The following is a 15,266-nucleotide window of genomic DNA, read 5'->3' on the forward strand; positions in this document are numbered from 1 at the left end:
CCCCCCTCCCCGCCCTTCCGAAAGAGACAAAGGAGAGGGGGGAAGGGGCAGAAAAGCGGATCCCGCTGCTGCAAACCAACGACGCACCGCCGCAGTACGCGCCAAAGGCGAGCCCCCTCGCGAAAGGCCGCGGGGTAGAAAAAGCCAACAACGAAAAGACAGCCCGGCGAGAAAGGACGCGAAGCGAACGGGGAAGCAGAAAGACATCGAGGAGGAAGGAGGCGGAGGAGGAAAAAAACAAAATCAAGAGGGAAGACAGAGGGGCGGGGGGAGGACAGACACTATCGCGGGAAAGGCGAGTGCAGAAACGCACATCGCTGGAGAGAGAGAGAGAGAGAAAGCAAAACACAGAAACATAGGAGGCAAGCGAGAACGGAGGAGGAAAGAAAGAAGGCCGAGAAGATGGTTGAGAGAGGAAAGCGGGAGGCAGGAAAAAAAGTCGAGGAAGAAAGAGACGAAGCGCAAGGGGGGAGCGAAGCGGTTGCGCTAACGCACCAAAAGAGAAAACAAAGCGCACACAGAAAGGCGAGAAAGGAAGTGAGCGAGAACCGGCGGGCCAAAAGACAACAGAAAGAGAAGCCAACAAAAAAAAAAAAAGTAACGCGGCAGGAGACAGAAGAGGAAGGAGAGGGATAGATAGCAGCGAGGAGAGGGCGTACCGACTTGCAGGAGAAACAACAAAAGAGCTCAACGCCACGGCCTCCCTGCTCCCCTCACCACCCGTTTCCCACCGCCCTTCCTCCACCCTTCACCTCGCAGGACGAGGAAAAACGCAGCGTCACCGCCAATCGATGCCCAACACCATCACATACAGCGCATCCAAGACCTTCCATTGCTGCTAGAGTTAAATATTTCTCAGCCCAACTTAGCCAGCAAGGACAATCGAAAGAAACCGGCAATATTTTATCATGCAGTCGACGCATAATAACTTAAGCAGCCAGAAGAAGTCATTGTAGAGTTGTAAAGGGCCAGTCAGAACAACTACAAGTTCTTAGGTTGAAAAAAATTTTATTTCCCGGCATACCTAGAATGACTCGCGTTTGCAAACGAAATCTCTTATCATCACACACTTCTCATCCTCCACTCAATAAGGCACCTTTGGCAGCAATGTGTTTAGAACCGATGCAAACTACTCAAACAGTACAGCTTCAACATTTGTTGACAGTACATAAGCATACTGTCCAGTACCCGGCAGTACACAATGAGAGTAGCCAGTCAGTCATGCAAGACACTTTCACACGAAGAAAGCTTGAACAGCATCGTGAACAACGACAGCACTAAGGTGTGCTATCAAAAATAGCGTGCTCTCTAGTGTCAGAAACATTTGTGCATCATGAGCGACGAAAGCAAATGCTAAAACCGAAGGCACGCATACCGCTGCCAAATATAAGAACATAGGGACGGGAAAGAACAAGCGTGAGAGCGTTTGCACGAGCACAAATCCACAAGCAGCGATGAAAAATTTGAAAAACATTCAGACTCTAGCGCAAGCGCAAAGAAAAAAAAAAAGACCACACACACACAGGGCAAACAACTCAGGCACTTTGCGACACTCCTGGAGGCTTCAGCAAGGCAAATGGCGGTCCGTCCGGCAAAAGTTACTTCCAGGCGTTTTCCACTTCCGACTGTGTGCGTCTTTCAGATGTACAGCTGCTGCTCAAAGCTATTTCGAGCAAGTGCAGCATACCAGCGCTAAGTACGACTCGGCCTTGCGCAATAGCTAGCGGCAATCAAATTTCGCGTCAGGAAAATCGCCAGCGGTACGGGCGACCTGAGGGTCAGGGGCTCCCTCCGAATTGTCGGCACGTATGCGCAACGGCAAGCAGGTGAACAAAGCTGCATAATCAACGTGACATTTCTAGCACGCTCTGCCTAAATATTCACCACGTACCTCGCCAAGGAGGGCAACCACATGTGAGAAGAAAAAGGCAACAACAACACAACTTTCCCCAACAAACAGTCCATTTCGCTTTGGCAACGTAGTGTGGGGCAAAAAAAAAAAATAAACAAAATAAATTCACATTCATATGGTCCCTTTGGGTTCCGCTTGTCTTTAAGAAACACTGAAAGTCACTATTTGGCACCACACAAGATAATTGTCTCCAAATTTCCAGCACAGCCGGGAAAGGTTTGACAAGCTTTTATGTGGTCAATATCATTGAGAACTAACAAAAATAAAGCATAGTAGCAACATGCAAATACATAAACACTATTTATGTAAAGAGTCTTGTGCCAGCCCAAACCTACTCGAGGATATCACAATCCCTACCAAGTGAGTCATCACAAGTCCACGCTGGCATTTAGCAGGAAGTCTTAGCAGTGATCTTTCCTGCTTAACTCTATGTTGAATTGAAAGCGTAGTCATAATGTATAGCAGGTTAATTATGATTAACAAAAACAACACTACTTCGCGCCCTTGTTCAGAAACACAAGTACTTGAATTTGACTCAATGAAAGTTCACCGACCAAAAGTGAACGCTCGAATTGAAAGCCACTCGTGTTCACAAAATCCAGGCAGTAACGTCCTAGTCCGTGCAGATCATGGAGTTTCTAAAATTTTGTCAACGGCGTTTTGGAGAAAGTCTACTTCTTGCATTCCGAATACAAACACTAAAATACAAGCAACAGTGGCTTTATATACAAAAAGGAAATAGCAGAAGAGCGCCAGCCCACACTATAAGGCATCAACTTGCTACGAGCACTTCATTACAACAACATATATGTACACACGTCATCCGCACTCACAACAAACGGGCTGTCAGTACCGAGCACTGCGCCGTGGTTTGAACAGTTCACAGATGCGTTTGTTTTCGCGAGTGCTTGGTTGTGCTCGTCAGCACGTACAGAACGAATAGAAATATCATGCTCTCAATCATTCGCACTGCTCTCGCTTCTTTACAGAGCGCAGCAGAAACAGGAATACGACTCTTGTCCCTCAAGTCAGTGCAAATACAGCAAGTACTCATAATACAGACGGAAGTAACGAAAGAATGTACTTTACAAAACAAAACAAAAGACATCGCAGTGCCCCTTGAAGTGTTAATATTTGAACACTCGCACATAGAATCGCGATACCTTTTTTTCATTTATGTTAGAACACTTCCATAATATTGGCGACAGAAGAACAATTAAAAGAAACCAAATAACCTTTAACTCAGTCAAAACTGCACTATGCTGCCATTTAACTACAGTTAAATCTGAGCAATTACGCTAACTGCACGGATACAATTTCGTTGCATATATGGTAACAAAAATACACAGTATTCTACTTGATTTGCGATGTATCCTCAAGAAGAGAAAAATGTACGTGAATATGATAACAGAAACATAAAAAATGCTTAATGCTCATAACATAAGCCAGCATGAAAAGATCCGATTTTTACAACGCCAGATCTCCCCACTTTCCAAGTTGAAATGAGTAATAGTAGACGTGACTAAATACAAGATAATTGCAGTAAGCTAAACTGCATTTGTGGTCAGAAAATGTCAGACGCAACCTTATCCCACACTTACAGAAACTAAGCGCGAGAGATACAAATTTGGTTGCTTTCACGAGCAAAGCACGTGATTTGCACCTGTTAGCGAGAAAAATAACATAATGCGCCAAAAAATTGAGGAGTGGCTGTGGTGGAATCCTGTACGTAATTTGTATGTCTTCATCTGTTCCCTTCTTATACAATGACCTATAAGCCCATATACAAGAGCACAGTACAATCCCAATACATCAACACTTATTTGTTTGAACAACAGAAATGCACTTTTTTAGACAACTCGGTATTCGTTTCTAGCAGAAAAACTTAAGTACCGCAAAGATATGACGCATAAGCTGTTCTTTACAGTGTACCACCTCATTATAGCAATATACAGAGCAGCATCCTTCGAAATTGTCAACAAGAAACAACACATGCATAAGCACAAAGCCTTCAAATACAAAATAAGGCATGAATTGCAGGATATATTATCATAAAGAAAAGAATAAATTCGGAAACAAATTTACTTAAGTCCCGCAGATACAAAAATAAAAGTTTACGTAAACCCATGTTCTTATTCTGCTCTTTTAAAATGCATTTTAACACCAGGAAATACATATTCGCACGCAAATCTATTGCAATAACTCTTACAGATACGCTTTTTTTTTTTCTATAAACGAGGCTAGCACACGAACTGATGCGCCTCAGAAGCACAGAATTTCCATATATATATATATATATATATATATATATATATATATATATATATATATCGAGTCGAGCCAAAGCGTCGTTTCTTGGGAATTGTCCTCGATGAACGCTGCTAATCCGATCCCACCTTGTCTTCTTGCGGAACGCTGTACAATATCTTTTGCACATACTCTGTCACCACACCTGCAAACAAGGAGAAAATGTTGTAACTCGTGCTGTCAAAGACTTGCAGTTTGTTTATTTATTGAACTGTTTCTTTTAATATGCGCTACTTATGCAGCTTGAAGAAGAAACCTTCAGTATAATTCCTTGTTACAAGATTACTTTCGACAGAAAACCCTGTGTATCCACCGGCTGAAATTACGAGCGCGGACTTTTCCGTTATTTAGATTACATATTAGCTGAAGTTAGTCACATTGCTTTATAAACACACTGAAATGCGAACTGTATATGTATACATAACGCGTGGCGTTCAGTACATCCTAAAAACAGGCAGTTTGTCCTATATTTCCTGTCCTAAGTGCGGGGTAGCAAACCAGACGTGCCGTCTGGTTAACCTCCCTGCCTTTCCTCTCTTCTGTTTCTCTTTCAAGCTTTGGTTCCCCTCAATCGCCCCTAAAGGGATACGCGCAGAGTGCGCATGCGTAGAGCACAGGCGCAAGTTGAGACAGCGGCGGTGCGAATGCGCCGCCAGTCGCCATGCGACGCAAAGCCAAAGCAACGATTGTGGCCTCCGAGATCGGGCGGCACACTGAAAACCGGTCACGGCGCCCCACAGGTAGTTGCACACAAATCTTGGACCAGGAAGTTGCTCGCTCGAGCGTTTCTATACTCCAACGTATAGCGCCAGATCAAGCTACCGATTTTTCGCACCAATATGCGACGTCCGCGAAATAGTAAAGCAAAGTCATTATGCAACGAGAAAGTGGTTGCTTCAACGTTCAAGAGTGAAAATTCAATATGTCTAAATGTGAGGAGAAATTGACATTCCGCACAGCACGGGTATTGGTATTCGATTATTAGTATTAGTATTATTAATATATTCCCGCAGTATGTCGCCCAGCAAGGACGCATGTTAGAGTCACTGACTAACGCATATCTACTCTGTTCTCGGCATTTCTCTTTGGGGGGGGGGGCAAGCGGCAGTATTTTCGTTGTAACAGTTGCGACAAACGTGTACGCTAAACGTGTGACCTGGCGAAATGACGAGCTACAACTTCTGAAAGCCTGACTCACTTCTTTTCTGCTGCACTATTTCAGTTGTCGCAGTGGGATGTTAAGCCTAGCGCCGGTTACCGCTTTCCCGCTTCGAACCTGGCTCCCTCCCTTGCACCTCTCCTCCAATCTCGGGTGACCTTGACTGGCTGCGTGAACTCTTTGACGCGCTGGAAGGTATATCTGTTTAAAGCGATGAAGTGACCCACTTGCGCGAGGAAAATATGCGTCTCAGCCGTGACAATGCCGAAAGCATTTCTCGCCAAGTGGACAGACATCGTCGACTCCCTTAGGCAATACGTTCAGTCTAAAGCGCCTTCATCGCGCGATGAGAGCGGTATGGAGGAGCTTTAGTTCAGTGGCTTGATGCCGAGCTAGCATGGCGCCCAGTCAATGCAACCACGCTTTCCAACACAACCACTGCTGGCAAGCTGACGCCTTGTGCAAACAAACGTTTCCTAAAACTATCGAAACAAGTTTCGATGAACTCGCCTACCCGACTGCCTCCTCGGAGGGGTGTGCCGACCGGAATCCTACTGAGACGACAAAAAGAGAATTCCTGCCTCAATCGGTGAGTCGGCATTAACTGTTGCCGAAACACCCAAGCGTCCCAAAGACTTTTTTTTTTTTTTTTGCGTCAAAGCTCTCCCCTGAGACTAGCCCTGCCCACATGACTGATCACCTGAAGTCTGTTAATGTTAACCCTGTCTCTTGCCGGCAACGCAAAACAAAGCACGACTCCTATTCTTCATTCCATGTGGTTGTTAACGACGAAGCTTTTAAACGCCTTGACGACCTGTCCGTGCGACCGATTGGTTGGTTGCCTCTTCAAGGTGTTTCGTGGGGAGCTGGTGAGCTACATGATGATATGCTCCATGCTACTGAGGTGACTACTAACCAATGTTCAGCAAAATCAGTAATTTAGACATTTATCATCAGAACGCTAGAGCTCTTCGTACCAAGGAACCTGAACTATTTGCTAGCATTCTTTCCTCTTCTTTCTCCGTTGCTGTACTAACAGAAACCTGACTGCGCAGCAGGCACGAAACCGGGGGGGGGGGGGGGGGGGGGGGGCGAAACTAAGCGGCATCCCCTCTACCCGCGCCACCACTCCTCGCACACATTGCTAAAACACCGCCAAATCAATCTTGAGACTTGACAGCTATTCGGCGGTCAACATTTTGCTGACTTTTTCACTCCTTTCGGACGGCGGTAGTCATCGGCGTCTCCTGGGGTGTGAAGGCCAGTTTGCACATCGATTCGGTGCCAGCGCGATTAACTCGACATGCGTTCAGTTGTTACCATCTGTAATAGCGGTCACGCGCATCGCTATTGCTTCGTTAGTTCAACCTTTGTTTGGAGTGCAGGGGCCAGAAAAGGGATTCGGTTCGTACTCAGCTGGCCTGTATGCTCTTGGAGCGTGTTGCGGGCGGAGACAACGCTATTTGTGTTTAAAATTTCCTTTTGCTTCATTATTTCCTCGAGTGACTGCTCGTCGCGACGCTGACATATCCTTGGAACCATATACCCCTGATATAGGTTACATAGGTGCAAAATAAAATGATGCGAAACAGCGTCCATGATCAAACCCTGCAATGACCGTTAAACCCATAAGGAATATGAATGTCACCTGTTACCTCATCTGGTTTTTCCGTAATTGTACAGCACTTTCCAGCAAAACTGGCAACTGGAAACAAGAGCCGCAAGGAGTTGAGAAATTAAGCCATCTACTAAGGGAGAGAGCCGAGGCAACAGCCAAACAGGAAAGAAAAACGAAAATTAACATATTTAACCGCTGCTTGCGGAACCATTTATGGATCAACATCTTTTTATTTAAAAAGAAGTAGAGAAAACACCGCCAGAAGTGGAGAATGATTCCGTGTGTTTTGAATGACGCTTCTACCGTTATCAGTCTATAGCCGCCTGACGTAGCCACTTCTGAGCTATGCTTATGTGGGTGTTTTTCTAACCTTCCGCGGTGGCCACAGTACGTCTAGAACTGCAGCGTCCTGTGCTCTATGCGGTTGCACGGGACTGGCAGCCACGCATCGTTACGCAACTTCCCAAATAACAATACGAGTTGGTTTTGACACTTAACTTGGTAGAGCAGTAAACGATGGACCCAAAAGAACTGTGATTGTTCCGTAAATATATATTTATCTATATTTCTTCCAGAGCTAATTAAAAAAAAACGCGACTAGAAATCTTTATTTTACACTTTCACTTGTTTACTTGTTCTTGGCACTGCTCGCCCTGCGGGAGTCCGTTTGATGTGGTTCCTTGTTTGTCAAGCAAAGGAGGGGTCTATCTCACAGGCTTATACATGTAAGGTACACATTATTTCATTTCTCTTCTGCGGGTTTACGCATTCTTATAGCGAACGGTGGGCATTATTCACATTTACGCTAGTAAAGGTACCCCGCCCCTCTCATTTTAACAGAAAAGTTACCTTGGGTTAGGTTAGGTTAGGTAAAGGTATCCCCCCCCCCCGAAAAAAAAAATCCTGGGTACGTGCCTGCTGTGCAGTGCCATCTAATTGTCGTCTGACCTGTACTCGCCTTACTACGATGTATTTCACAGTGACAGAATCTTATATGGGTCCAAACAAAAAGGTGGTGGTGTCCTAATTACCGTTGACGGATCCCCTACATGTGTAATGGCGTTTTTCACTGGTCGATCTAGAACGGCCGCCGAAATCCTCGAGCGAGCGTTCGGGTTTCACAAATCCGAATCGGCCAGCGGAGCGCCAAAACGCTCCGCGGAGGAACACACAGGAAGTCTGCGTACACGTCACACAAACCGGTTCCAGACACCATGCCCGACTTCCGCTCTATGTTTCCACGGCGACCAAAGTCGCCGGGCCCCGTGCGTAATTTGACCGAGGCAGTCGCAGAGTCCGTCATTTCCATGTCGGACCCGCAAGGATTGTGCATGGACAGCGTACATAGAAGGCTTCGTACAGCACCTCCGTCACCTCGTAATCCCTGTCGTCCGAGCTCTCATCGCTAAACGCGAGTTCTACAGCAGCACCTAACGCCGCCATTTTGCGAAGTAACACAATGTTGTGCGTACCGACCGGGTACCGATTTCGCTTGAAGACGGAAGTGACGCGAGCTATTTCCGCCCGAATCCGCGCCTCGGTGGCGGAGCAAGTGAGAGCGATCCGGCGCGGAGCGAGTTGATCCGAAACGATTAGCGCAAAGCGCGAACCCGCTAGCAGATCGACCAGTGAAATTCGGATTCGTTGCCACGGAGCAAGAAACCCTGCTCCGAATCGACCAGTGAAACGCCATTAGACATCTCGGCCTAGAAACTGTACGAGAACCTGGAGCTTCTTATGTAACTCCCAACTTCAATCCTGACATCACATCACATGAGGTCATCACATCTACTGAACACGTCACCACGCATATAGAGCGCCAACTACTTATTGCAGTTGCTCCACCTATCCAGTGGAGCAATTACACCTATTCCCACTACAATAGTTTCACAGGGAACAAATGCAGCTCGTTCGATTTCCTGGTTTTTAATTCCCTTCAGCAGCCCAACTGAGAACTGTCGCGGTAATGTTTTAGACCTGTGCCTGTCAAATGTACAGAATGCAACAGTGCAACAGAATGCAACTCTGACATTTCCCTTTTTCGGCCTGACAAGTTTCACCCCCCACCCCCCCCCTTATGATGTCCGCGTCCTTCTCGGCCTTACGCTACAACCGTTCAGATTCTATCAGTAAGTTCCCCCGCTATGCTTTCAAATCTGGTGACTATGTTGGCCTTATCAAGTTTTTCTCTGCAGTTGAATGGTCTCTCGTTACTAGTATACGTGACGTCGACGAAAAGCTCCATCGGTTTAACGAGGTAGTTCTAGGTGGTATTCACGACTATAATATACACACCAGTACAAGCCGAAACTACGTAAATTTCCTCATTGGTTTTCTGCGTAACTTAGAACTGCTCTAACAGCGTAAGGGCATGCCCATAGAAAAGCCATAAGTCCTGAGCCTAACAAATGTATATGCGAATTGAGAAAGCGGGATCACAAGTCTCGCATGGAGTTATTATAGAACAGCACCTCTAACGAGCCGGCGGACTTTTGGAGACACTTTGGTATTCGCTCTAGTAAACGTGGAGATAGCATCCGTCTGCTTGACTGCTGTAGTGGAGAAGTGCAAGCAGTAGCTGTTCATTTTCCTCTGTGTATAAGAAGTCACCTGATAGCACTACCCGCCAGCCGCGCTCTTCTGCTGGAACTTCCAGCTAGGCATTCTTTGATGAGAATATCATCAGCGAATGCCTCAGGCGTCTGAGGCTATCTTTGTCCTGCGGCCCAGATGGCATCCCGGCTGGTATTATCGAAGCCAACGGCAGTATCCTTCTACCTGCGCTGACATCAATCTTTAATAACTGTTTGAATAATTAAGCTTTCCCGCATACTGAGAAAACCGCTCGCGTTTTTTTTTTTCTGTCTTTAAATCTGGCATTAAATCGGATGTCTCAAACTATGGGCCAATTTTCTTTCTCTCTGCAGTTTCCAAGCTTTTTGAATTTGTTATTCATACACCAAGGAAAATTACACTCTTGAAGGTGGATTATATGTCGAAAAACACCCCTTTCGCACCATTACTTCTGAAAAAATTCAAACTGGGTGCATTCATTTAGAACACCTTTAGTGTACCCTTTGATTAATTTCGTGGTGCTAAAAGGGTATTTTGCACAAAACATGCATTCTGCAGAATTTAAGAGCGCTCGGGCACATCAACATTTCAAGCAAGTAAAAAGTCATAAGTATACGTATTTTCCAGCCGTTTGCGATAAGTCGTTGTTCGAGCACGTCATATGGTCACAGTAGATAATGGATGTCAACTTGCTATACTTAAACATGATGTCTCCGGTGGTGAAGTGCAAAGATACATTTGTCTTTTTGTCACATCTTACTGCTAGCTTCGCTTAATCTGTGTCACCGTGGTGCTGATCTATAAACTGAAGCCCTGAATATTGTGGAGTCAGCCTATCAGAGCAGCTAGAGGCACTACTGCACTCTCAAGGTGCTGTATTATTCCGTGTAGTTTTTCTCATGAGAACACAGTCTGTGGAAAGCGCGAATAATAACAAGGGTGAATTTCATCCAGATGGCTGTGAACCTTAAGCATGTTTACGATGAATGCGATATTCAACCGGACTAATACCTCATATTGGCCATGTGTTTATCGCAGCGCTATACGTGTTTTCATTTCGCGATACATTGGCTGGCGCGGAAAATCTGTCTCGTGCGGCATGTTGCAAACGGAGCTAAGTGTGACGCGATTGCCTCGCTAATTGTGAGATCACGAGGGGCAGCGCGTAGGTGACGCATGGACGCAATTCCCAGCAGCTGCCGAAGACAGACCTCCGTTCATGCAACGCTTTGTTTCCATACAGACGACGCGCGCTACTCTGGCGCCATCGTCGCCGTACAGCCCGTCTTGCGCGGCACTATGCTTTTCTCCTAGTGCTTTCGCCATACCCTCCTCCGTTTTCCTTTTCGCGCTCTCTTCGCTATGGCCGCTTTTCAACTCTCGCTGCGCTCCGCGTTCGCTTCCATCCTTCGCGTGCTCGTTCGATCGATTACGAGTACGACGCTGACGCCGACGCAGGAACGGGCGCTTAAGAGCTGCGCTCTAAAAAAGGTGGAGTGGTCGAAACAAACACTCGCGACCAGATGCGAAATCCATTCAGGAACGGTATCAAGGGTTTCAACCGCACTATACACTTGAGCAGCCTCTTCTCGAAAGACAGACCTCGTCGAGCCAGATGGCTCGGCATGTCTGTCGATCATTCGGCTTCTCTATAATGAACATAGTCCTAACAACATAAACAAGTCATATGCATGGTGTATTATTACTGGCTGTCTTTTTGAAAGGAAGGAACCGGATACCAAAAGATGTGAGAGGAAGGTCTTTTTTATAGTTATTTGTAAAATATCCCAAAAATTAAATGCATCACGACAAAGAATAAAGCAATGTTCCACTGTATCGGGTTGATTGCAAAGTCTACAATTTCTATTCCAGGGTGCATATAATCCCTTTTCTTGTAGCTATGTTTTAACGGGCAGGGTGGAAGTGTGCAGCTTACCAAAAAACGTTTTCGGCGCTGGCGTTATACGCATTCAAATTTTGAACTACTATTGAACTGCAATGCATGCGTGCATTTGTTTTTTGTGTGTACCTAAATGTAACGATTTTCGAACGACATTACTCATATTTTCACGCAATAAAGAAAAAAAAGATGGAGTGGTCAAGAGGTAACATTTCCGATTCCAAATCTGTAGGTCCGCAATTGAATTCAGCCTGCGCGGCGTTATCTTGAATCGTTTTACACCCACACTGACCCATCGGCATGCAGTGTCGACCATGGCTCCCTCTCCCATGTGCTCACTGCGTGGCAAGAATTTACCTGTAGTTGCAGGCAAGCACTGCGAAAGGAGGGGGGTGGCAGTTAAGGGCGCTGCACGCCTAGCGGGGCGACCCTCGATTAGCTAAATGTGGACTTGATGCGGCCCGGTGTCGGAGATGTTGGAGGCCAGTTTATTAGATGGTTCTTACAGATAGTGCTTCTGCCTCAAGAAATAGCGGACCTGTGTAAGCCTGCCTACAAGCATAGAGTTTCCTACAAAAATTACTAGAGGGAACTCTGGCGCTGCAGTCATTGTCCTACCATGGGAATGATGGGAAGTACATGGATTTGTCTGATCTTGGTGCTTGTGGATTCAGACGTTCTTGTGGCTTTCTATATTACGCTATATAAATCTTATTATCGTATATTTTAGCGCAATCTATATTCTTCGAAGTGCGGAAGACGCCGGGAACGCGTACACTTGCTATTACTTGCAACGATTGAGCTTGTCCAGGTGGCCAAATCGAAACGCGCCAAGCGTCTCAAGGCACTGCCATGCCCGCGATAAATTCATAAGGGCGTTTCATTCGCTTGTCGATACATGCGTCCGTGGCTTAATGGCTTCAATATCAGGCTTCTGTGCTAGAGTCCCTGTGTTCCAATCCTGCCGTCGGACAATTTTAATGATGTTTATTTAATTACTTATTACGCAATAAACTGTTGAAGATGACGAGTTTCCAAATTCACAAAGCCGTTTGAAGCCAAAAGGACGAAGTTTAGGCAAATCCATGTACTTCCCATAATTCCCATGCTGGGACAACCGCTGCCATTGCAGCTCCCGTAGACACTAGCGCCAGAGTTCCCTCTAGTAATTTTTGTAGGAAACCCTATGCCTACAAGAGTGCCATTCTGGACATTGTCAAATTCCGCCATACTGTCGAATTCGCCATCTTGTAAGCCCCGGTTGGCTAAGAAGGGGTGCTACGGTCTCTCAGATTGGCTCAAAACGTCGCCATTGCAGAATTTGGCAATATGGCGAAATTTGACTGTATCCACAATATCACTCCAGACCTTCTGTCGCAGAGAATCAAGGAGCGTTGCTTATTTGAGCGCGTTAGCGTGCGCATCATCTCAAATGTTGCCTATGCTAGCGCACGGCATTTGTGAGTAAACGAAGGTGCGACTACATACTCTTCGTTACCTTGCATTTGTATGCTACCACATCCGACGTGTTGTGTCCCGTTGAAACGAAACCGAAGCGCTCGGTGAAGAAACACCCCGCGGTGTTCACTCATCAATTGTTGTGCCACACTGCGTGCCTATCACCTATCATCGAGGCAACGGGAGCTCCCCCCCCCCCCCCCCCCCCCCCTCGTTCTTCTGAAATGGTTGCCCTTGTGCTGGGCTTCAAACATCCACTGACGACCTTCAAAGTTCCAAGAAACTGCCGACCCTTTTCTATGGGTCGAACTGAGCAGTCCGGGGGCACAAAGCACCACTACGAATTTGCTGACACCCTTCAAAATTCCACAGAAGTGCTGTCCCTTGCCGTGGAGACCGGTGGTAGGCGGACTTTTCTCGCGACGATTCGCAACTTTCACGTACGGTGGCGCCGTCGTGCGGCGGCGGCCGGAAACAATCAAAAGATTACTCGCCGCTGGCTGCCGCCCGTTCGCGTTGCGTATTGGTGTTGTCTACGCTTTTCCTTCACTTTTGGTTGATGTTTTAACGCGTTCAAAGCTCCCGTGGGATCCTGAAGAACACTTAACATGCTCAGAATGATCAAACATAGAAGTAACCGTATTTGCTGCGTGCCGCAATTGGTGCCGAGCGGTAGTTATGCGGTAGGTGATGTGAGCTTTCACTCATTACCACCGGCTGCGTCCATGAGAAGAAATTGATTATTAAGCGGCGGATCGGCAAAGCTGTCACAGAAGCGATGAAGGTTTTCAGTGCGCACTTCATGCCGGAGGACATTTTTTTGGAATACGGCAGATGAGTGACGATTCCGAGCACTTGAAATCGCGAATAGACGCACCTCCATAAAGACGCAGGCATATCACTATATTACGTGCAGGGAAAGAAATAATGCGCAATCTTAACTCAAATGTGTCGTAGGATGATTGATACTTGCGTTCTTGCCACTCATGCCTTTGTGGCTACGTTGGAGCGCAAACATTCTCCGTGAAGCCTTGTACCTGCTTCAAAATTTCTTGTTCTCGTTTATGCATTCGTGCTATGCAACGCCGGCTTGACATTCCACCATTTTCGAACAGAGAGATGAGTTTCTCATTTCTGCATCAAGGCAAAGTGACGCAGGCGTAGAGGGACCTGGAATTCGTACCTCGTCTGCCATTTCGATGCGCGGCTGCAACGTGTGCACAGGCGCGCATGACTGCACTCGTAAGCAGTGGCGTAGCTAGGTCGTCTGGCACCCGGGGCCCATAGGTCTTCTGTCACCCCCCCCGGGTGTAGCCGGCGGAAAAAGGGGTATCTTCAGACGTATATGACACCCCCCCCTCCTCCACTGACCCCTTGCACCCGGGGCCCACGGCCCCCCGGCCCCCCGGCCCCCCCTGTTGCTACGCCACTGCTCGTAAGGTAACAAATCCTAGTCCAACAAACGTTAAACTACTGTGCAGTGTTCGCGTAGCGAACCCTCAGCTGATCTGTGTGTATATTATTTTATAAAGATAACTGAGAGAACGAAGCGAGCATTGCCGCGGACAGGTAAATATTGGCTATATATCGCTTGATATTTCTATAGGCAAGACGCGGTAGGACTCACGCATGCTGTAAAACTACCGCAAGACTGTAGCTTGCACAGCACGCATAAAGCGCAATAATTATAAGGGTGAACGGTTATTGTGTTAGCTCGCAAAAGCGGTCAGATTTTTTTTTTTTACTTCGCGTGTTCAACTTCCAGCTTTGTGAACACAGGCAGGGATAACGAGACAAGAAATTTTCGCACACAAACCGCTGCTTTAGGGCTGCTTTTCACGCCGTCGATGTAGAGGACTTCGGTCGCGCAACACCAGGAAGGTTCTTTTTTTTTCTCGACACGGCGGCTTATTCAAGCGGTCGAAGTAACAACTTGCAGAGAGCCCCACACCGTATAAAAGCTGATGGTACCCGTTCAAAGCGGTCGAATTCATAGAACAGCAAAGAGAAAGCATGGTCACTTCTCTTTATAACACCGTCGCGGTAAAACTGAAACCACAGCTCGTGTGGTTTGCTTCGAAGCCACGAAGTTTGCGTGCAAAGGCCTTCAACAGTCACGGATGTCGGCGTGCACGCTTTCATGCCGCAGCACACAAGATGACCAGCGTTTAGGACGTCCTAGCCTTCAAGCCGGCTTCGAATCCTGCGTTCTGTTCGCCCAATGTGAGCCATTACGCAGGCTAACGACAGCGGGCGTGTAAATTGAAGAGACATTTCAAATGACGACGCGAAACAAGATGTCACTGAGCAAGATGACCGCAGCACTGCACCGACTGCT

General features: G+C 46.8%; 1 protein-coding gene across 2 annotated transcripts in view; it reads right to left on the minus strand.

Annotated features, from left to right (window-relative positions):
* Window positions 1-988: 988 nt before the first annotated feature.
* Window positions 989-15,266, minus strand: part of mnd (L-type amino acid transporter minidiscs) — a 127,287-nt gene continuing 113,009 nt past the window's right edge. For both annotated transcript variants that reach the window (XM_050195000.3, XM_050194999.3), the window contains exon 10: window positions 989-4,364. In XM_050195000.3, the coding sequence (XP_050050957.2) occupies window positions 4,294-4,364 (71 nt within the window). In that variant the 3' untranslated portion in view covers window positions 989-4,293. The remainder of the gene's footprint in view (window positions 4,365-15,266) is intronic.

This window comes from Dermacentor andersoni, chromosome 1 (assembly GCF_023375885.2).
Source record: "Dermacentor andersoni chromosome 1, qqDerAnde1_hic_scaffold, whole genome shotgun sequence".
NCBI lineage: Eukaryota > Metazoa > Arthropoda > Arachnida > Ixodida > Ixodidae > Dermacentor > Dermacentor andersoni.